This window comes from Pleurodeles waltl, chromosome 3_1, assembly GCF_031143425.1.
Source record: "Pleurodeles waltl isolate 20211129_DDA chromosome 3_1, aPleWal1.hap1.20221129, whole genome shotgun sequence".
NCBI lineage: Eukaryota > Metazoa > Chordata > Amphibia > Caudata > Salamandridae > Pleurodeles > Pleurodeles waltl.
This window is the reverse complement of record NC_090440.1, coordinates 367,454,994-367,478,707: the sequence shown is the minus strand read 5'-3', so window position 1 is coordinate 367,478,707 and position 23,714 is coordinate 367,454,994. Positions and strand designations below refer to the sequence as shown.

At 42.7% G+C, this 23,714-nt stretch overlaps 1 protein-coding gene across 1 annotated transcript in view; it reads left to right on the top strand.

Annotated features, from left to right (window-relative positions):
• The window catches only part of USP8 (ubiquitin specific peptidase 8), a 488,166-nt gene that overhangs the window by 386,485 nt on the left and 77,967 nt on the right, over positions 1-23,714 (top strand). Inside the window, exons 14-15 of the mRNA XM_069222544.1 lie at positions 6,129-6,341; positions 18,916-19,126. Coding sequence (XP_069078645.1) covers positions 6,129-6,341; positions 18,916-19,126 — 424 coding nt within the window. The remainder of the gene's footprint in view (positions 1-6,128; positions 6,342-18,915; positions 19,127-23,714) is intronic.

Here is a 23,714-nt window from a genome sequence, read left to right as displayed (position 1 = left end):
GATTGTCTTGGAGGGCGCCTGAGGGGAGCGAGGTTGTCTGCGCAGTTGGTGATCCAGTTCGTGAGGGCTGCGTCGTTGGGGTCGGCGGAGAAGGTGGGTTGGTTGTCGATGAGAGTGGAGAGAAGCTGTTCTTCGGGGATTTTGTTCCACTGTCGACGTGGGATGGGTTGTGTGCGGAGGTGGCTAGTCTCGCGTCGGAAGGTGAAGTGGACACATCTGTGGTCGGTCCAGTGTAGAGCGGAGGCGTGGCTGAAGGTACGTGTTTGCTGGCGGAGAAGATGGGGTCGAGCGTGTGTCCAGTGATGTGGGTGGGGGTGTTCACCAGTTGCTTAAGGCCGAGGTTGGCGAGCAGGGCGGTGGTGTTGGGGTCGTCGTTCAGTTCCAGATGGAAGTTGAGGTCGCCGAGGAGGATGTAGTCCGGCGAGGCGAGGGCGTGCGGGAAGATGAAGTCGGTGATGGAGTCACTGAAGAGGGCTCGCGGTCTGGGGGGGACGGTAGATGAGGGATCCTCTGAGGGTGGTCCTGGGGTCTGTGCGGATCTGGAAGTGCAGGTGTTCGGCGGCGAGGGGAGTGTCTTCCGTGGAGGTGGTGACGTTGATGGAGTCTTTGTAGACAATGGCGATTCCTCCTCCTACTTGGTTGGTGCGGTCTTTCCTGGAAATCTTGTAGCCTTCGGGGATGGCTATGGCGATGTCGGGGGCCGAGGTGGCGTTCATCCAGGTCTCAGTGATGAAGGCGACGTCTGGTGCGGTGGAGTCCAGGAGGAGCAATGTTAATTTGTGTGATTTGTTTCTTTAGTTGTGTGGCTTTTGTCTGTTTTTTTTTACTCTGGCCACTCCCACTCTGCTTCCGATGTGTCAAAGAAGAAGGTTTTTGACTAGTAGATGGCTTTAAGTCTAGCCGGTGTAGTAGCATAAAATGAATGCACATGGCCCTTAGCTTCTGCTTAAACCCTTTAAATGATTTTTGTGGTTGTTGTACCAGTTTTATGTAGTCTGGCATTACCATAATATGGTGGAATACATGTTGGAACAACTCTAGACCACATAGCACCTTGAGGATCTCATCTCTATCTTTGTAGTTTGAAATGCATGCTTTCAGGGGTTTGCGATAGGGCTCCAGGCAATTGCTTTTGAGAGGACCAAGCACTGAGAGAGTTGCTCCTCTGGAATAATCAGTCTCAGTCAGCTCTCAAGGAAGATTTTGCATAGGTTTCTTCTATGCCTTCAGGAAATATAAAGGGGGCATGGATTATTCCTTTTGGATCCTACACATGGTCTTTCAGTATTTTGCTAAATGTTTTCTGGTCGGAAGCTGTTCTTCTTACCTCTTTCAGGGTTGCTTCTAATATGGATATGTGGCTCTCTTCCTCCATCACTCTTTCAGCTGCATGTCTGAAGCCTTGTCACAGTTGGGAAATGTCTTTGCCTGATTCACTTACCTGCGTTTTTAGGGCTGTTTTTGAGGCTCAGTTGCTTGCAGGATGATTTCCATGAAGTCTCAAGCTAGCCAAGGTGGATGCAGTGCCATTGGCTATAGTTGCTGAATCGTGTTTTGTGTGTATTTGTCTTTTATTTCTTGGTTGGAGATGTGACCCGCTTTGTCTTTTACCATACTGGACAGTGATCTCCCTCTGAAACACTGGGTTTTATGTTGCTGATGGGTTTGCAAGAAATCAAGTTCTAGTGTTTCCGAGCCTGAGCTCAACAAAAAGCCTAGTCAGAACAATACTAGATCCTAGTTTCGTTGGAGCTCGGTGCGGCAGTGTTTCTGTTCTAGATGTTGACGTGTTGACGTCCCCCAAACCCATTTTGCTTCTCCTCTGTGTTTGTCCGGGGAATTCTGTGATATGCATGCTGGTACGTGGGGGCTGTGGTTCGAGTCACGCTAATGCGGACTTTGATGGTCCTGAGGGTGTGTGGAGTTGTGACCCCCTACCTTCAGTCTTTTAGGTTGCATCTGTAGAGACCGAGCTTGGCCCCCAGTTCCCACAATCAGTACAACAGGGGTAGTCCAGGAGGTGAAGCCTGTCGAGACACCCACAAAGAAAAGCTTGTGTAAGTGTCCTGTTGCCATACAGTCACTCCTCATTATTACCAGACCAATGAATTGACTGCTTCTGCTTTCTAGAGGAAAATCGCTGCTTCTGCTATGTCGCAAATGGTGACTCTTACAATTTGACCTTCACATGGACACTTCTAGGTGGCCATTTTCACCCACAGCCACTGGTCATGTTTATGTGGTGGTGAGATGGGGAGGAGAAGAGAGGGGGACCCACATGCCTTTGAGGGGTCACCGTCTTAACCTGCTCCCACTAGTGTCTAACGTCCTCCTTAGTACAAGGAGGGGGTAGTGTGAGCAACTCAGAGAGTTCTCCTAAACAATCACTCCAATATTCCCTAAGTGACCAATCCCGCCTCCTCACCTTCAGTCCAGGTGGCACTGTCTACGTCGCAACTTAGGAGAAATGGCCGACTCTGTACTCATTGCTGGTAGCTGCCCGATGTTCAGTGAAGGGGAAGAGCGTTTGAGCAGTTAGTCCCAGTCCCTTGAAGGAATCTGATTTTCCAGACTGCCCTTCTCACTGAGTCATATGCCACTGGTCAGAGAGCAATCACACCTACTCAACCACTCAGGTCTTGATCCCCTTCAAACGCTGTGCTCCACTATCATTATGGGAGCACTACATTTCCTACCTGCCCATGCAACGTGCAAAAGAGAAATGCCCGACGAGGGGCAAAGAGAACAATTCTACAGGCCCACCAATGGGGCAGAAGGCAACAGGCCTTAGCTACTGCAAGCAACCTCAGCTAATTACTCTTCTCTCACACGCTCTTTGCCAGTCGAGGCCATCTCCACTGTGAAAAATGTACTCATTATTACCAAAAGTGCAGCTCCAGCCTCATGATGTCATGTTAGCAAGGGTAAGGAGCCTTCTGATGCCAGAAAATGGACATGTAAGCAGAATTAGATAGGATGTCTGGGCATTAGGTCAGGAACTCAGTTAACATGCATCCGCCATATTGACTTCATCTTCTTGAGGCACCCTTTACGTGATATATAATTCTAAAGTTCTTCTTTCAGTAGATCACGTGTGGATCTCCGAATGAAATTGATCTCATAGCAGATATCATGTGGTTAATGCAGTACTTTATGCAGTGTTTATCCTAGTATATTAAGCTACTCCGTAATCAGAGGTTCTTTAAGGCATGGTCAAAGTGGGCAGTTGCCCAGGGCCCCGACCTACCAAGGGGCCCGAAGACACTGAACTTTGTCTGTTTGACCACTGTCTATTCTATTTTTCCAACCCATCTTCCTTTCTGCCTACTGTTAACTCTAACTCGGTCTTGCAAAGCCTGTGTCATTTTAAGGACTTTTGGCAATATGGACAAGACATACTTCAACTGTTTTTCTGTGACTATGTTAAAATTTCACATTGTTTGTCATCACGTGAAGTTGAAATAGGTAATACAATTCGAATTTGGGCTATATAGGAGCCCCCAAAGTATGTTTAGCCCCGGGCCCCGAAAATTCTTAAGATAACAGTCTCTGATGTCACATAGGTGTTATTCTGACTTTGAACTAATGTCAGTTTTAGATAATCATTATCACGCTTTCTCATAGTCAACTGTAATAGTGTCCTGCCACAAGAAATAAATATTTTTTTGCGCAGACTACTAAACAGAAATGATAAATCCAGAGGCCTGTAATTATTTTTCTCTTGCTATCCACCAGCTTTAAACGGAATGTTTACTATATTTAAATACATGTAGTAATGTATTTTTGCAAACCAGATAAGCTGTAACAATATATTTCTAGTTGTATTTTTCAACATTTTTGAGAAAATCCAGATTTGTACATAAAATATGAATTTTCAGGACCTTATTTTTGCCCTAATACCAAGATTAACGTTATACCATCTCTTAAGGCCGTTTCATTTCTTGTTGGTAAATGGTAGCCTGATACTGTATCTCTCACAACGACTATACAAAGGTAGTCTATTTGGGGTTTCGTTGCACTAGTCAAATATATTAGCCTTTATTATTTAAATTTTAGAAATGGGCATCGTCATTGATTTAGACCATTATTTTTAGGACAACATGTTTAATTGATCCTAAAAGTACAGGAATTGATGTTCAATGGGACGACAAATTTGAGAGCATGCTATCTGCAAACATTAAGCCCAAATTAAAGGAATCACTGTGTACATTTGTTTTGCCTCGTGTTGGACACATTTTCTCAAATTCCACTTGAAATTATTCTTCCCAGTAAATAGTCACTTTTACCAAAACCTATGTTAGTTCATTTTTTGTATATGATATGATTTGATACCGGTTCAATTTAGCAACCAATTAAACCAACGCACACTTGATTTTAATTTCACCGACAACAAAACCAACGTGAACAGTCTTTCCTCACTGATCTAACAAAAGAGGCATTCTATTGACTTATTTATATGTTACATGTAAAGACAAAAAAAATGTTTTGTGCAGTAGCATTGATCCCTGCAAACATATGTGACCTCTTCTTTCTCTGACTTCTCAGCAGACTGAGAAATTGTTCCAAAACAGAGGAACACCTTGGGAACAGAGAACCACTACGTAGTTGTAACAACCAAAGCCTTCAGCTGCAAAACTTTGGTTGTCAGATAGGAAGCAGAATCTGTTTGAAACATCTTTGCTACAACCATGCTGGGTGCTCTAATGTCAAAGGATATTATTTTACAGGTGTGGCCCAGATACGTCTAGTTCATTCTCAGATGACGAGGAGTCTTACGACATAGGTAACTGTGAGATATACTAACAAGATAATTGGGCCATATATTAAAAAGACTGACTGCCTTCTGAGCGGAAGATTGAGCAGAAAACAGTACAAGATGTTTTTAATGCTAGTGCTATCATCTCTGGAAACTGTTTTAAACAAAAGTGTACTAATTTCTACTTTGGATGAAAGCACACCTCACATACCAATTTTGATAATGAAGATGACACTTGGGTAAAAGATGCGGTCAGGCTCTTGTGCAGGCTTGCATAAGTGCGCATTTGAGGTTACGTGAATGAGTATCTGCTTTAAATTTTCCTTCTGTGTAACAAAGTACATAAGTTCCAAAATAATGTTATTTTACAACTTAGTTTTAGACCCATTATTTGGAAGCTGTTGTTTTGCACCAAAATAAAGTAATTCATTTTAAACACCATCTATTAAGTTGGTCGTTCATTCGTTGTTCCAGAAAGTGGTTGGTATAGGAAGATGTGTGTGATAAATTGTCAAGATGGTGTAAGTGGTAGTTGGTCGAGACCCTGGTGCACGGAGTGTATAAGAAAGTTAATTTGTACACTTTATTTGGATCTTCAGATATTGACTGACTACTGCCATTTTAGTGCAGAAGGGATAAGAGCACAGCATGACTGGCTTCCCAATATTCACACACAGCTGCAACTTTGCAGGAGATCCAGAAGGTGGCAATTTGGCCTTCCATTCCTAAGCACTTCTTTTTTGATTGAATAGTGGATAAAATGCCATTTTTAGAACCTTTGATCCAGCACATTTGAAAGTAGCTCATAGTCTTCTGTTTCATCTTGTTCAGAATATGCTGCTGCAAATTATCATTCGTCGCCAGCCTCCCCGACCTTTCCTCAATATGTTCCTTGTACTTTGCAACTGAAGAACTGACACTCTGAATGTGACATTATTAGATATGCCATGCCGTGTAGTCACATAGGGATGGTGCCCCATTGCACTGCAGGGCAATCTGATTGATGTCTCTTTTGGAAAATGTTATCACAGATCCAACCTGGCAAATGGGGATATTTCAGTTTTTCAAGTATCTGCAAAGAAAATTCAGATCTAATCAGGTCTGTGCTTAAAGGTAAACACCCCACGGACAACTTTTCTTTTGGAGATTTGCATCCTCATGAGTATCCATAGGTTGCCACTTTGGTACTGACTGTAAATGTTATATTTGCCTGCTGTGGGTTCCAACTTTTGTCACCCAGCTGTTATTATGCAGTCTGCTTGTGCCTTATTACACTATTTATCAGTATGTCATTAAATCACTGACAACAGATTTACAAACGAGAAATTTTGTTCGAGAGTAAAAACTAATTTGCCATACTTTTTTTTTTCAGACCTGCAACTCAACATAAAACCGAAATCTCCAGGCTTTCCGCAAATCGGATTCACAATTTGAACCCTGTGTTTGGAGGTGTAGGGCCAGCACTGACCGGACTTCGTAATTTGGGAAACACCTGCTATATGAATTCTATATTACAGTGTCTGTGTAACACACCATTTCTTACTGAATATTTTCAGAAAAACTGTTATCAAAGCGATATTAATAGGTATGAACTAAGTCGTATAGTGCCCATTGTAGCGTATCTCTTTGAATATTTTTATAAAAATGATTGAAGATTTGCTGTTTCAAGGTAATAGAAAGTTATTACATGGTGATAATAGTGCACTATAAGACACAGTGTAACTTTAGAGTAACAAACGTTGTTCCAGTTACTTAATATATTTTACATTACTCCTGTTTGATTGCCACATAGGAAGGGACACACACTCATGTGTTAACTAAGATTTTCCAGCATATATTTTACTGATAAACATCAGCAACCTTGAAATACTAGTTTCATATTAGCAACCTATCGGCTCCTTTGTACCATTTGTGGAGTAGGTGGTGTACTTGTAATCACCCCTTACTCCCTTCCAAGCAGACATTTTAACATCTTATTTCTGAAGCATTTGTCTGATTTTTAAAACTGTTTATATGAAAGTAATGATGTCCTCTGTAAACTTATTTGCCCAACTTCTGTCACTGTTAGAGAAGATTAGCTTTTTTTTTCATAATGCAGGCACGGATTTGGAAAGATCAGTGTTGAAACTGCAACACATGTGTCTAGTGAATCATCACTTTAAAATATTTGGGGATTTATCATTCAGAAGCAATATTTATTGATCTAGATAACCCTTTTTAAACGCCATTATAATAATAATGCTAATATTTATACTTTCGACATTTAGAGGATAATTACGGAGAGAAAAACTCTCACTCTGAAGTGCCTATCTTAGGTTCGTGTTACTATAGTCCTTGCTGACTCCTAGATCAGCTTTGACTGACCCCCAGGAATAGGCCTTACCAGCCTGCCTAATCTTAAAAGAAAGCCTTTATCCATTCAACTTCGTTGTCCAGAAACACAACTGAGCCACCTCACCCATAGTGGATTGTACTAATGTGCCTGTCTCTTACCAGGTTGTGGGCTAAGGAGTGTCTGAGATAATGGCTTCCATTAATAGCAACCAGAGACACATTTCTATTCATCTGATTCTCTTAGCAACAGCATCTGATGCTTATGAAATCATTGTTTACCAGACAAAAGGGAACAGGTTTAGTTATTGAAGAGAATTTTGGAAGCACATGCAAAATAATCACTTCATATTTTCCATCCCCTACATTAAGGAAAATCCCCATATTTCAATTGCCTGCACAGATAGTGATGAAGGGTTAACTTTTGCAGACTAAGAAGCAAATGGTGGATAGTAAAGCCAAACCTACTCTTTTACCAAAAGCTCACAGTACCTCTTCCCAGTGTATCAGTCTCCAGTGATATGTTATGCTTTGAGCTGCTCAATCATTTGATTTGCCATTTTAAAGGAATGTGTGAAAATACAATGGTCCTTTTTTTCAAATTACAAGCACATCTTTAACCTCATTTTGCATCCTCAATGAAATAAAGGGAGGTGTGTATTTTAAAGTCTAGCTTCTACCTATCTGTGAAATCAAGATCAGATTAGAGATACAAGGTTGCAGACATGGCACCCATCTTCAAGAAGCCAGTTAGCACAATTCCCTTGTATATACAACAACACGTAAAAATCCTCTGATTATGACCTTAATCATCTTCTTTTCACCATGCAAAGGGGACAGGAGATTGTGTTCTGTGTTAAATGAGACCTCTACATTGACTTCTAGCGACATAGTATCAAATGCAAAAGTGGTCTCAGCTTGTTATAGTAGAAATTATCATCATCCAGTTCCTGTTAATAAGCAAACAAAATTGCTACTGAATGGAAGCCAACTGGCTTCAAACCATCCAGTGAAAATATCGATGGCAAAGCAAACCCAGGTTTCCGAAATGTTATCTGACGGGCATATGTGCTTAGCAAAGACACTGATAAATTACCTGTGGAGCAAAGGCAATATGTTATGAATATGTAGTTCTTTAGTGCATAGGCCTTTTTTCATTGTTAACAGTATGGACAGGCATCAGCACCAGCCAGCAGCCAAAGAGGTGAGTATTCTTACAAATTAGCCAACAGTTTATAGTCTGTTGACCAAACACACCATCTACGTTCTTGCCCACCATACCAGCGAAATAGGAACATAATAGACCAGTTCAAAGGATAAGTTTGTATGTGCATATCCTCACTGAAAAGCAGCCTGTCACTAAGGTCTTCTGAGCTCCTCGTCTAAGAGGGCCAACATTTGTTTTAGACTCTTTGTTTGGAGTTTTGTTTTAAAGACATTATAAGCACCAAAAACTAGCAGTACTCACTAAAAACCCTAACCTCTCTCTCCCCTCACAAATGCTCTTTTGAGTTGATGAACCTGTCATCCCTTATATATAAAACTACACAATTTTAACAATATATTTATCTCTTGTGTCCTTTACTGTCTGATTACAACAAAGCACTTTGTTTGAATACCGTTATGAAGTCCTCCCAGAAAAGGAGAGTCCACTAATTAACATCTCAAGCTAGAGCAAGACAAAACTCATACTACAAAATCAGGTCCTCCCTGAACCATGTCACAAGCAACCCAGGACTAGTTATGCCCAGTTAAGGCTCATCAGCCAGGTATGGTTGGGTTGAGTCACTGCAAGGTCACTGGCTGAGATTAATTCAAGCATTCCATCCATCACTTTTTGTATACTTTAGTGTGTTGCACTACGTGGGGCGGGTATGACCTGATGCTGTTAACTTGCATGCAGTTTCATTGGAACCAAGCTACCTGGCTGATGAACCCTAGCTAGGGCAAAACGGGTCCTGTGTTAATTGTGTTCCGGTTTAGAGAGGACCTGGATTGGCATTTTGGGCTGGACTGTTCCCATTGAAGCAGGGTCAAGACTAATTTGAAAATAACTGAGTCCTGACTGAGGCAGGCTGGTGTGCAAAATAACAATGTATTAGAATGCAGCCCACGTAATTATCAGTGGCTGAGATTAATTGAAGCATGCCAACCATCCCTTCTTGAATACTTTAGCAAAGTATACTTTAGTGTGTCACCCTAAGTGAAACGGGTATGGACAGGCATGGGTCACATTAACACTATCACTGGAAACAAGCTATACCTGGCTGATGAGCCTTAACTAGGGCAAAACCGATCCTGGGTTGCTTGTTTTCCGTTTCAGAGAACCTGTCTTGGCAGTTCCAACTGGACTGGTTCCCATTGGTGCAGGGTCAAGACTGATTTGCATATAGCTGGATCCAAGCCGATGTGGCATGATGTGCAGAAAAACAATGTACTGAGATGTGGCCCCAAGTAATTACCAGTGGCTAAGATTAATTCAAACATTCCATCCGTCCCTTCTTGAATACTTTAGCCAGGTCACAGAAGAGGCCCAGGCCATACTGACCTAGACCATACTTGATGGCCGGGATGCAGCAAAGGTCACCATCAATTCGCTAGGCAGGGCCATTCATTGCATCCACAGTGGCACTCCGCTGCCACGCCAGGTTGAGATCAACTGGCTTCTCAGGGGACATCCAGGCGTCACTGATGAACATACTCTCTAATGGCTTCACCCTGTTTGGCAACAAGACCGATTCAGCACTTTGGGGAGAGTTGGGTCACTGCAAGGTCATTGAGAACCTCCCTGGTGCCTCGCCAGCTGCCCTCCTCATTTTTCCACCCCACATGGCTGAAGTAGGGGATCCTAGCAGCGTTCTCAATACCAAGGGTACCCTCCAGGCCACCGGGCTCCCCAGCCCTTTCGTGGCCGTGGTTCCCACGAAGTAGTGGGACTCAAAGCCAGAGTACTGTCCAGTCCCCCACTCTGCTGACTGTTGCAGTTACCAAGCCACTTCAGCATTACTGTTGCAGTTACCAAGCCACTTTAGCATTACCTCAACCCGCATGGCCACCCTGTTGCAGCAGGATAAGGCACTGCCTGCCCCAGTGGCAAACAATAACAATTGAAAAATGGGTGCTTAACTTGTCCAATAGGGTTATGTCCTGCTGTTTCTTGAAACTCCACCACCTTTGCCACTGTCCTCAGGTCAGCTGACAGCACTCCCTTTCCTTGCTATGCAAGGAGGTGCAGGTTCTTTTGGACCAAATCAATCAGCATCTTGCTTTTCTTGCTACTTTCGGTGCCAAAAAAAGACTCGGCCGGCGCCCAATTCTAGTCCTTCGCCGTCTCATTGCTTGTTTGCGAATGGAGAAATTCTGAATGCTCACCCTATCCCTAGTTGTGACACATTTTCTTAAGGGATTACAGCATCTGTTCCTACCTACCCCTTTTGTTATTCCCCAATGGGACCTTAATTTGGTCAGACCATAACTTGTTTGTTCTCTATTCAAACCCAGGCATATCTGTCCTCTGACACTTGTGACGATTAAGACAGTCTTTTTAGCAGCAATTACATCAGCCAGGAGGGTCAAGCTATCTCTTTTAACCACGTACACCAACGTCTGGCCAGACAAACTGGTTCTTTGTCTTGTACCTCCTTTCTGCCTAAGATGGTGACTCATTTCTATGTTGTTCAAAACATCCCGCTGTCGATGTTTTTGCTTCATCTCATTCTTCCAAGGAATAGAAAGATCTCCTTTGTTTAGACCCAAAAAAGAGCCTCTCCTTTTTTTTATCAATCGCACCAAGGATCACTGGGTGGACGATCGGCTCTTCAATAGGTTTGCTGGAGTGAAAAGAGGCAAGGCTGTGCAGAAACGGATCATCTCTTAAAGAATTGTTCTCTGCATCAAAATCTGTTACATACTAGCTAGGAAGCAGCCTCCTAAAGACTTGTAAACTCATTCCACCAGAGCTAAGGCCACAACTACTATGTTAGTGTGCAGAGTGCCTGTTCTGGACATTTCAGCCTACTAAGTGACCATCACTCCAACTGTTCATGAAACATTACTGTCTGGATAGTCAGGTTCATCAAGATGGGCAATTTGCCCGTTCAGTGCTCCAGGACTTTTTAGTTTAAGCCAGTTCGCAGACCCATCTCCGGGAGGTATTGCTTTAGTACCTATTTTAAGGTGAGCAACCTGCAGTTAGAAAAACATTAACGTGAGGCACCCAAGTGCTACAAAAGAACATACACAATGCAAGCATGTAAGTGACAAAAATGCCCTACAGAAATAAGTCACGCTAGTACCAAAATAGTTATCCACTAACAAACAGACTAAGTCAAAGAGCATTGGTGATTTACACTTTCTTTCTCTTTTCTTTCTTTATCTGTATCTAATTTCATGTTTTTCACAGGGAAAATTTGGGTCTTATATACCCAGTTTATTATTTGAGCATTTCGGTTTTTAACTCAAGTTATTTACTTGTAATTTCCAGCTCTGAAGAAGTCGTGTGGGTCATTTCCCTATGACGAAACATGTGTTGGCTTGGAATACTGGGTGTATGGACTAGTGGAATTCAAGTTCTTGGAAGACTTTTCTCAATCAATTACGCGGACTGGATCACATATTAAGAACTGTTCTGATTTTGATTGTTAATCCTTTTATAATATTTCTACATAATTGCGAGTATGTTGCTGTATTTATACACACATATGTATTGAGTGCCTCACGTTAATGTTTTTGTTAGTTTTGGTTTACTTAGTAAACCTTTAAAGGGCTGGGTGTAGTCCCTTGTGAAGGCACCTTTTAGCTCTAATTGTGGCCAGATGTTTCCCTGAGCACCCTTTTTTCTTTTCCCCTCACTAACACACCCCTTCATTGAAAACCTGCAGTTAGAAGTCTCTATCAGAAAAACAAGTTACTTACCTTCGGTGATAGTTTTTCTAGTAGAGACTCTATCTAACCAAGATTTCTCACCAACCCTTCCCTTCCAAACTGACTGATAACGTCAAATATTCTGCTAGACTCTGCACATTGGTCAAAAGTCAGTTTGACACGGCTTCATGTTTTTCATGAAAGAAACTGATGTCAGTGTGCTGGGGTGACACCTCTATAGGCACCGAATTTGTCACTTCCGAATCTAATGACATTGATGCAGAGTCCCCGACACCACCTACCATTGCGCAGAAAGGATGCTCAAGATTTCCTGGAGCCAGTCTGATGCCTAGGGAATAGTCTACGATGAAGGATCTTCAATTAGATTGCCACTCCAGAAAAAGGCTTACCAAAGTTAAGTAACTTGTTTGTTACTTCTCTCTAATGACCTCTTTGAAGGATATATTTGTGGCATTTATCCCATCAGGGTATGTAATCAACCACTCTCTTTGCGAACATCATGGTAGGCCTCCCCATACTCTTCTTTGCAACGTTCCAGGTGCATCACTTTACATTGTAGGACTGGTATGACCTAAAAAACGTATAGTAGTATAAGGGATGCTATCCTTTCTAACACTGAGATTGCCAAGACTGTATAACTATGTTGTAAATCTGAACACCTCTGAGCAGTTCGTTTTATATGAATTATCATTGGTGTTTGTGTAGGCTAGTGGTCATGCTTTGCAATGAAAGTGACTTTAAGATAAATGGTAGCAATTTTTCATTATTGGCAGGGTGTGGTCAGTTATCAAGTTAACACTTTTCTTGACCATATTACCTTTGAACCCAGACAGCTTCCTATAGTTCTCATATCTTGCAAGAGTTAGGAAGTAGATTGTATTGGGCTTGCCAATGTCATCAAAGTGTGATTGGAAAACTGTGTGATCTTATGCTATCCCTGTTCTGTTGCCTCTTGGGATAGAGTTCCAACTAATACCGCAAGCATCGAAGGGTATATAGCTTGCTTCTTTTCTACTTCCAGTCCACTACTTTAGTGACCCTGAAAGAAATCTGTTTAGGTTAACAGCCTTACATTTATCATACTGCTCTCATATTGCTTAATTAATCCAAATCAAGGGCGAACATCATATGAGAAGGTGCATTTGACCTGAGCAAAAGCTTTTTCCACTGTGAGTAAAATCGGTACTGATTTGGTCTTTCTTCACTTGGCAGTGTCCATTTGGTCCACTACTTTACAAATTTTTACCTGAAATAAAGGTTGATTGATTTAGGGTAAACAACTAGTAAAACAGCTAATCCAGCCTTCTAGCCAGAATGCTTTATGTAAAGTTTTGCAACAGTATTTACTAGGGATTTGAGTCTTTAGAATGACCATGAGTCAGGAGTTCTGTTTGCCTGGCTTTGAATGGCCGAGATCATGGAATTGCCCATGAATTAAGACACTCTACCTTCAGCCAAACAGCAAGTTAGCTGTTCATGCAGAAGGTTTAACAATGGGTCCAGGGCTGTCTTCATAAAACGGGAAGAGACCTATCTGAGCGTGGTGCCTTGTTGGGTTTTTAGATCCTTAATTGGGCCTGAATCTTCTACTTGATTTTATACTATACCATATGCTCCCTGTTGCAAATTAACATCTTTGGTAAAGTAGAATCATGGAGTTAGCCCTCTGTTTACCCCAATCTTATATAGATTTCTAGATGCAGATTTGTTACCTTTGAATTTTCCCTAGTTGTCAGACTGGATGCAGTAGATTTTTCGTAAGTAGCCCTGCATGCTGGTAGGTGGCATTAGTCAGCTCGCGTGCCATTGCTGACCACGCTGGCAGTGACATCCGCTTTACTTATATAGGTGCCACCTCAGTTTTTTTCTTCACCAGCAAGCGCAGATCTGGAGAGAGCTACTCCTCTGTAATTTTTTTGGCAGGATTTTTTTGATGTTTTGTCAACCTTTTTGAGTTTTTTTTCCTCCTGGTGTGTTTAGGAAAATTGTCATTGCATAAGACAGATTTTAAACCCAGCGGTGCCTGTCACCGCACTATGTCAGGGACAGACCCACATGTCATGTGTCTATGGTGTTTGGAGTGCAGCTGCGACTCCAAGCCGTGCTCCAACTGCCGGGCCGTGGCAAGTCCTCTTTGTCTCATTCAAAGTGGTCGGGACACTTAGGTGAGAAATAGAAGAAACACAAGAAGTTGAAGCACTTTGACTTCTCCTCAGCCGATTCCACAAAGAAACATTGGCGCTCGAGGCATGGGTCGTCAGAGCCTATGCCAGGACTGACTCTGCATCTTCCCTCCTTCATTGGAGCCATAGAGACCCCCCAAGAAACTAAAGAATCCTGGGTTTTGGTGAGACTGACTCTGAGACTGCTGGGCCTCATGGCCTCCTGCATACTGCTGATGACAAATGCTAGATGGCATATACAGGCTGTGCTGTGGGACCTGAAGTTCCAGTGGAGGCAGCATCAGGGGACTCTCTCCGACATTGTCCTGATCTCTGAGGGCAATGCAAATAACTTGCATTGGCAGCTAACAAACCGTGGTTGGGTCAGAGGCAGACCTCTCTCCCTTCCCCAGCCAGATCTCATAGTAGTGACAGATGCATCACTCCTGGGATGGTGTGGCTACCTGGCAGAGGTGGAGATCAGAGGACTCTGGTTTCCAGTGTAATCTGGACTCCACATAAACATGCTGGAGCTCTGTGTGATCCCACTGGCATTCAAAACCTTTCTACCCTTCATCAATGGAAGGCTAGTGCAGTGGTTCACAGATGACACCCATCCCCATATGATACTGCAACAAACAGGGCGGGTGGGTTCGTGGACTGTCTGTCAAGTGGCTCTGCATCTCTCGACATGCATGGAACAGCTGGACATATCCCTGGTGGTTAAGCATCTGGCAGGCTCCCTGAATGCCAGACCGGACAAACTCAGCCGACGATGCCCAGTGGTTCATGAGTAGTGTCTCCATCCAGAGGTGGTGCAAGGTCTCCTTCACCAGTGGTGAGAGCCTCTGTTAGAGCTGTTCGTCTCTGCCGAGGACACAGTGTCAGCAGTTGTGCTTGCTGGAATTTCCAAGGCCGCTGTGGCTCAGATGTTTTTCATCTCGAGTGGAGCTCATGCCTCCTGTATGCCTTTTCGCCCATACCACTCCTGCCCGAGATCTCAAGAAGATCAGGAATGACCGGACCCAATTGATCCTTGTGGCTTTAGACTAGGTACAGATAGTCTGGTATCCCGAGCTACTGAACATGAGTGTTGATCCTTCGATCAGTCTTCCCCTTTGGGTGGATCTTCTGTCGCAGCAGCAGGGGAGGGTCCTCCATCCGAACCTGTCATCTCTCCTCCTTCTTGGGCAGGGATCCAGCAGCAGTAGTTCACAGCTTTCAACTTTTCTCCTGAAGTCTGCAATGTTATTTTATCAACCAGACATCCCTCCATCAAAACGGCATACGCCTGCCGGTGGAAGCAATTTGTATCATATTGTACAGAAAAGTCCATTGATCCCCTTTCTACTTCCCTTTCTTATATTTTGCATTTTGTCACTTCCTTTGCCCAGCAGGGCTCTGCTTGGGCACTATGATGGGTTATCTTTCTGAGCTGTCAGACTTCTTGAGACTATCTGACCAACCCTCTTTATTTAAGCCCTCTACTGTAAATAGATTTCTGAAGGGCCCTATACATATGTTTCCCTCTTCTCCTTTAACTATGCCTTACTGGGGCCATAATTTGGTCCTCACTTTATTGATGTGTGTTCCTTTCGAGCCTCTCCATAATTGTCCCCTCCGGCTGCTCATGATTAAAAGGCCCTCCTCGTGGCCGTTATATCTGCCCGAATGGGGAACGAGATGCAGGCTTTATCTTCCAAGCCTCCATTCTTCTCAGTTTATCTGGACAACTGGTGCTTCGCAGTAAAGCCTCTTTCCTGCTGAAAGTGGTAACACCATTTCATGTGGGTCAGTCTGTCACCTTGCCCACCTTTTACGCTCCTCTGCATCCCTCTATGGAAGAGGAGCGACTCCACCATCTGAACCCAAAAAGTGCATTGTCGTAATATCTTGATTGAACAAAAGAGTTCTTGGTGGACAACCAACTCTTTGTGGGGTATGTTGGAGCAGAGAAAGGTCAGGCAGAGCAGAAGCAAGCAGTCTCTCGGTGGGTCGTTCTCTGCATCAAGTTCTGCTACGTACTGGCAAGAAAGCAGCCTCCTGAAGGCTTACAAGCTCCTTCCAACTAAACTAAAGCTGCGACCACTGCATTAGCACTTGGAGTCTCAGTCCTGAGCATCTGCCATCTAGTTAAAATTTGTCTGCAGACCCACCACCGGGTTGGTATTGCTAGGGTATCCATTCAGAGGTAAGGAATCTGTGGCTGGAAGTCTGTCTGAGATGAACAAGTTACTTATCTTTGGTAACGCCTTATGTGGAAGTAATAATATCTAGCTGTAGATTCCTTACTGTAGTGCTTTCCTCTTATCTAGTTTCTAAGCACTAACATAACACAACAGAAATGCACTTCTGAGGTCAAAGAAGACTTTTATTGTTGTTAATTCTTCCCCAACCACAATATTTATGAATGACGAATTAGTAGCTTTCAAGTCCGCGTTAATCAAACAAAATATATCAGTTTGCAATATACACAGCAGGTTATATTTATAAGATATTGAATGCAAAGCAAAACAAATACTTCACCGTGTGGGAACTATCTACAGCTTCATCTTTCTAAGGTCTGCAAGCTGATGACCCCTGTCAGCCGCGAGAAAGAGTGTCATCTACCCACACGGGATTGCTGGCAGCCTGCGCCAAGCTCCAGCACGAGGTCCGGCAGATTTGAATCTGACTCTCTGCAGCCTGTTACCTTCGTTACAAAGGTGTGCCCCCTCCTCTCAGACCTGGGAAACTGAGCAAGCCCTTTGGAGACTGGCCAGGTCTCCAAGACTACTCCTGTTCCCAAGCTCAAGCGAAGAAAAAACAACACCCATGTACTCTCTCTTATCAGGTCTAGTCTACTGTGAGAACAAAACATCTTGGTTCAAAAACACAGCTTGGAAAAATACAGCTTGGATTCTCAACTGCAATGTCTAACTCCACGTTTAAGGCAATAGGCAGCTAACCTAAATATCAAATGCAATGTCTAGTGTCATGTCAAAGCCAATAAGCATCTAAGCTGAATACAAAATGCAATGTCTTATATCATGTCAAAGCCCATAGGCAGCTGAGCTGAATACAAAATGCAATGTATAATATCATGTCAAAGCCAATAGGCAGCTGAGCTGATCATGTCAAAGCCAATAGGCAGCGGAGCTGAATACAAAATGTAATGTATAATATCATGTCAAAGCCAATAGGCAGTTAAGCTGAATATAAAATGCAATGTATAATATCATGTCAAAGCCAATAGGCAGCGGAGCTGAATACAAAATGCAATGTATAAGATCATGTCAAAGCCAATAGGCAGCGGAGCTGAATACAAAGTGTAACATATGATATCATGTCAAAGCCAATAGGCAGAATATCTAATAGCATGTCAAAGTCAATAGGCAGCTAAACTGAATACATCATGTCAAAGCCAATAGGAATGCAATGTCAAAGCCAATAGGCGGCTAGACTGGATACAGAAAGTAATGGCTAATGCCATGTCAAAGCCCATAGGCGGCTCAACTGAATACAGAAAGTAATGGCTAATGCCATGTCAAAGCCCATAGGCGGCTCAACTGAACAAAACATACCATGTGCTACTGGTGAACATTGAGCAACTAATATAATGACTAATGCAATGTCAAAGCCCATAGGCGGCTAAACTGAACAAAACATACCATGTGCTACTGGTGAACATTGAGCAACTAATATGCGCAGTGGTGAAACACAAAGTCATTGGTCAAAACAAAACTTTATCAAATGGCAGTACACTTACCAACTCACCGTTCTTCCCTGTCTGCAGACAGATTTGTAGGGTCAGGGATGATCTCTTCTGGGGCCCTGGTTTGGGCACCCCAGTGTCAGTGCACTTTATGGCTCCACGCTTCTGGTGTGGAAAGTCGTGAAAAGTAACTGACGTCAGCACGCCAAGGTGGTGCCTATATAGGTGAAGTGTCACGGATGAAGCTGCGCTGAGCTGACCTATTGATCTTGTTTCTCAGGTATGTTGGTGTGGTCCATCATTTCCCATCCCCTAGTGCTGCCGCCATTTTGTGATAGGCAAATTGTCCATGGAACAACCACAGGTTCCACCAGGTGAATTTGTACACCCTTGGCATGTTTCCAAGGTCCTTCCATGCATGCCTACCACAGAAAAGCCATGCTCAGTCTTCCCAGGTATCCTATCTGCTTCATATTTCTGACATTGCAGCATTTGGATAGCGTATTGTGATGCATAGCACTCTCCTCTGCCAGTAGTGGTTGTGGATCAGTCAAACATCCTTGTATGAAGTGTGGTTGGCTCTGACATCATCCAAGTTTGTAATGTGCATGTGCAGCACCCAACAGTCGTTAAAGTAGGGGCTAGGGTGTCCTGTCCGGCCAGAGTAATGGGCAAGGAGCTCCAACAACTTGCTACCATTTTGCACCATCTCACCTTAGAAGTACAATATTGAGATTTGGAAGCACTGCTCAGAAAGGAGCTATTTAGCACTGACAAGCTTAAAGTGTCACAGTTAAATGTATCTTTTCGTCTTTCATTTTTTTTAAAGGAATTCAGCTTTTAAATAAAGTATACTGATTAATGTCTAAGCCTAAAGTTTCTTGGATAACTTTTTAATTGTAAAAATACTATTAGACATGGTAACATTTTCTTATTTACCTTCTGTTTATGCTTCAGAGTTTTCTTGGTTTTTTAGGATATGTAATAACTGGATTGGCTGTTGCATTATCTAGCAATCAGTTGATAAGCATTGCCATTGTAAAAATGTAATTAATTTTCAAGCATATAATTGTTTTTTTATATTTTAGGTCTAATGTGTTGGGGCATAAAGGTGACGTGGCTGAAGAATTTGCTGTAATAATGAAAGCTTTATGGACAGGGCAGTACCGATATATTAGTCCAAGAGATTTTAAATTTACAATTGGGAAGATCAATGATCAATTTGCCGGAAATAGCCAACAGGATTCGCAAGAATTGCTCTTGTTTTTAATGGATGGGCTTCATGAAGATCTTAATAAGGTGAGCACATAGTCTGACAAAAAAGTTCACCACAAAGATCTAACCTAAAATTGTATTGCTTTTACCTTGTTCTCTACATGCTTAGGAAGGGATGTCTAACAGGCACTTACCCAATGTAGAAGTTATCATGATATTATCTGTTAAAAGCAAATGTTCCCTTAACAGTAGCCTAAGTGTGTAAAAGTGTCACAGACTTAAAATATCCATGATCTACCTTGAAAAATGTAAGTTCACCGTCAGCATATTTTTATGTTTTTACCTGATTTAGTACCTCTAGTAAAATACATAATGTATTAATTGGTGTGTATGTTATTCTCTATATGTTTGTGTGAAGCGCTCAAAGTAATGTACACTGTATGGCAATGCAATATAGTGAGGTGCAAGGACAGGGAAGGGGTGAGGGGAAGTGAAGGTGAGTATAGTTTCACTAGACTGAATGAAAATGTGATTAAACCCAAAGGAAGGGCAAGGGAGATGCACTGATTGGCAGCAGGAGTTGTCCTGCTTAGGATTGTAGTAGGGGGTTAACATACCCAGTTATGAGTCATAGGTAAAGAAGGAGTAGGAGTTAGGGAAAGTATCCAATAATAGAAATTTACAGTGTAACAAGATGTTGTGTGAAGAGTCAAGTCTTTCCTGTAGTTGATGAACATAGCGGAAGTTGACTGAGGTTACCTTTCAGGTCGATTCGAGTCTTCTCCTTTTATCTTTTGGATTCCAGCCTGGTAGTGCAACTGCATGTCTTGCATAGTTGCCCAGACATTTTGATCTTGGTTACCAACTACAGTGGAGCGCCAGAGTGGGCCCTTTGTAGATGATGCAGAATGTCCTTAAGGCAACTCGGACTATGGTAGCCAGTGGAGATCTTTGAGAATTGGTGTAATCCTGCCATAGTTTCAAAGACCTTTAATATGGTAAGCCGCTGTCTTAGCATCCACTTTAGGGGTATTAGACACATCTCTGGTTCACAGACAAAGTGCAGTGTTTCTCCATGGAGATGACAGTACAAGAGCCTCAACACAGTTTTAATGCGGGTTTCTGGTAAAAAAAGGATCTTATTTTGAGAACTAAGTCTAGCTTGTGCCCAGCAATCTCAGTCTTCTCTGTTATGTGAATCCTGAAATTGATCATGGTTTCAATGTTGTAGGTCATCTAGAATACATGAGAAGGTAGACCTCTTCCTTACAATAATGCCAGTACTCATTACAGTACCTCTACTACCTTCTGTCTCGAGGAGTTGTAGTGTTCTTACAGTCTGACTTTAAAGAGTCGGCACTCAACCAGATTTGAGAGAGGCTGTGGAATAGAGCCTCCTCTGTCCTAACACCCCACAGTCCCTTTCATGGTGCCACTGGTGCTTCACTTCCAGGGGATCCTCATCAATTGTCATAAGCACTGAATAGTCCTGTCCACACGCAGGGGCCATTCAGTGCTTATGACTTTGATGAGGATACCCCTGGAAGAGAACTAGGATTACAGGTAATTATATTTTCCTTCTCGCGCTTTGACTAAGCGGGAGATCAGAGAAGCTGGAAAAGAGCATGGGAGGGGCATAAATACAGAGTACTGCGGACCCACTTGGTTGAACATATGGAGTACCTGCACCCATCAGGGTTTCTGGTGGTTGCGGGCGATATGAACTGTATTTTTTAATCTAAGAACCTCATTAGTAATTTGACAGCTGAAGATGATGAATATTGGGGTATCCCTCAATCGAAGGAGAACGTTTTTTGTATCGGCTCTTGTGTCGCCTCACAGATGGCTTCTCTTTGCTTTGGATATGGTTTAAGAGAATGCAATGGTCGCACTAGATCAGATCTAAATTGTGCCCCCACCTATAAGCGTGGGCTTTCTTCAAGCACCATTGATTATTTTCTGGTGAACGTGAGACTCTGGACTAGCACCTTAGATATGAAGGTTGAAATTCATCACGATAGTGACCATAATCCCTTGTGCCTTACCCTATTCAACCATGCATTTAGAAGAGTAAAGAACTTAGAGACTACTGACGTCCCCATTCCTCTTTTGAATCATAGACAAACTTGTGTTAGCTGGCCAAAAGTAATATCAAATCCATATACGATCAAGGCAATCTATGCATCCTTTCTTAAACTCTTCTCTAGTTACTGTGAGCAAGAGGTTGGCAATATCCCAATTCTGAGTATCCATGCAGAAATGGCAACTACCTTACAGGGCATTTTTGACAAGAATACCTCCTCCAGGCATACTTCCGATCAAACCCAATCTAGGTAATGGTTTAATAGGGATTGTACCCATGCATGGTCCAATTTAAAATTAGCCCTTAAAACGCACTCACAGGGGGAGATTAGAAAGGCCTGATCCAGATACACTAAGGCCCTGGAATTAACAAAATAATCTTGGGAACCTGAGATTTGGCAAACGATGCTGGATGCAGTCAAGAATCGAGATGATGGTTCTTTCTGGAGGTTGCTGGCCAGTAGGTATAGCGGGGGCAACAACACAATCACCATGCACATTTAACCCGAAAGATGGGTGGCCCATTTCTCTGAGATTTACGCTGCCCCTGTACAACATGGCTTTATATGTTATGGGGGTGACGAATGTAGACTCTCTGTTGAAGGCTCTGCGAAGGATATTGTTTTCACGCTGGCTGAAACCACAGCAGCCATTAATTCCTTGAGACCAGCTAAAGCTCCCGGTCCTGATGAGATACGGGGGGACTTGTACAAATCTGAACCCGTTATCTGGACGTGGTATATAAACACACTATCGAATGCCGTAGCAGCAGATGGCCCTATCCCGGACAAGTGGCATGGGGCGGAAATAATCCCCATATATAAAAAAGTTGATGTAGGCTCACCAGGCAACTATAGACTAATTAGTCTTATCGATAATTTGCAAAAGATCTTTGCAAAGCAAGTTTTAGACTGGCTCATGGAATGGGTCCAAGACATTCAGGCTTTATCCCCTCTTCAGGCTGGGTTTCATCCAAAAATTTGCACAATGGACCAGGTCCTTAGGCTTTCTTTGTTATACTGGAAATATGTTATTTTAGCAACAAAAAAAAATTGTACGTTGCCTTTGTGGACTTAAGATCAGCTTTCGACCTTGTCCCTAGAGGGAAGCTATGGGAAGTCCTGAATAGAATTGGTGCCCCGGGGAACTTAGTGTATTTAATCCAAAGGTTACATGAGAATACCTATGCAAGAGTGAGATGTGGTAGCCAGGGGGAAATTACGGATCTAATAGATATTAGGAGAGGGGTACGCCAGGGCTGTGTCCTTGCTCCCACTCTTTTTTCTTTGTTTATCAATGGGGTGGTTGAAATTGTAACTGACTGTAAAAATGATGCTCCATCCCTGAATAACCAAACAATTCTGATCCTGTTATTTGCTGATGATTCACTTTTAATTTCCAAAACTCCCATGGGCCTGCAGGTCCTAATGGATAGATTTAGCATGTTTTGCACAGATTATGGATTGGAAATTAAATCTAGCAAAACCAAACTCATAACCTTTGGCTATGGCCCCACTAAAAGATGTACTATTTTGTATTTCAATGGGGCTCCCTTAAGTAAGGTAAGCTCTATCGATTACCTGGGAGTAAGAATAGGTAACAATATGCAATGGGAGGCCCAGGTTGATAAGAGTACAGCACTTTTAGCACATAGATCTGGGGCTATTTTGCGGTTTTATAAATCTACTACTGCGAAAGCTGTCTCTCCAGCTATCAAAATCTTTCTAGTGAGGCCCAGGGTGCAGCGTCATATGGTGCAGAGATTTGGGGATTTTGAAATGTTAGCTAATTATCTGTGGGGGAATATAGCTTTATAACATCCCTTTTGGCATGCCCTTGTAATACCCCATTGATCCCAATGTTCCTGGACCTTGGATTCTCTCGTATTTCTGACGTAATAGCCCTAAGACCCTTACTTTTTGGCTACGAATTTGGACTACCCCGGAATTAGCTGTGTACAAGGAGTCTCTACAAGACATCCTAGAGAGACCTAATGCACTTTCTATTCCTTGGCTGAATCATATTGTGAGATGGTTTCACATTCTGGGTCTTAGGGACTTTTGGAGTCAACCCTATAATCTAAGGAGGGCTCATAAATATCACCTGAAATCAGTTTATTGGTCTTACGTCAGGAACAGGTACTTGAAATGTACGTCACATGGTCGATTGAGATCCCAATTTCTTGACTTCAAGTGGAACCCTCACATTGAACCATTTCTGGATTGAATCCCCGATTTATTAAGCAAAAGCTTGTATGTCTGTTTTAGGTATGGGTGCTTACCTTTGAGGTCCTCTACTAGTGTGGCGACCTACATTGACAACTGATCTATGCCCTAGCTGTAACTGTACTTCAGAAACTCTAGTACACTTCATGTTTATTTTTCCTGCCTATGGGATAGCTCGGCGAAGGTGGATTCACCCAGCCTGTAGGAATATGGGTACGAGACATTGTAAAGATGCATTGAGACTGACGATGAGAGATACCCCCACGTTTTTAATCTGTGTGGTCAGCAAGTTCCTTGCGGCCGCATGGCATATACGTATACGCCTCTTAAAAAGACAAAATGTTCTGTTTTTAAGTAATTATAGT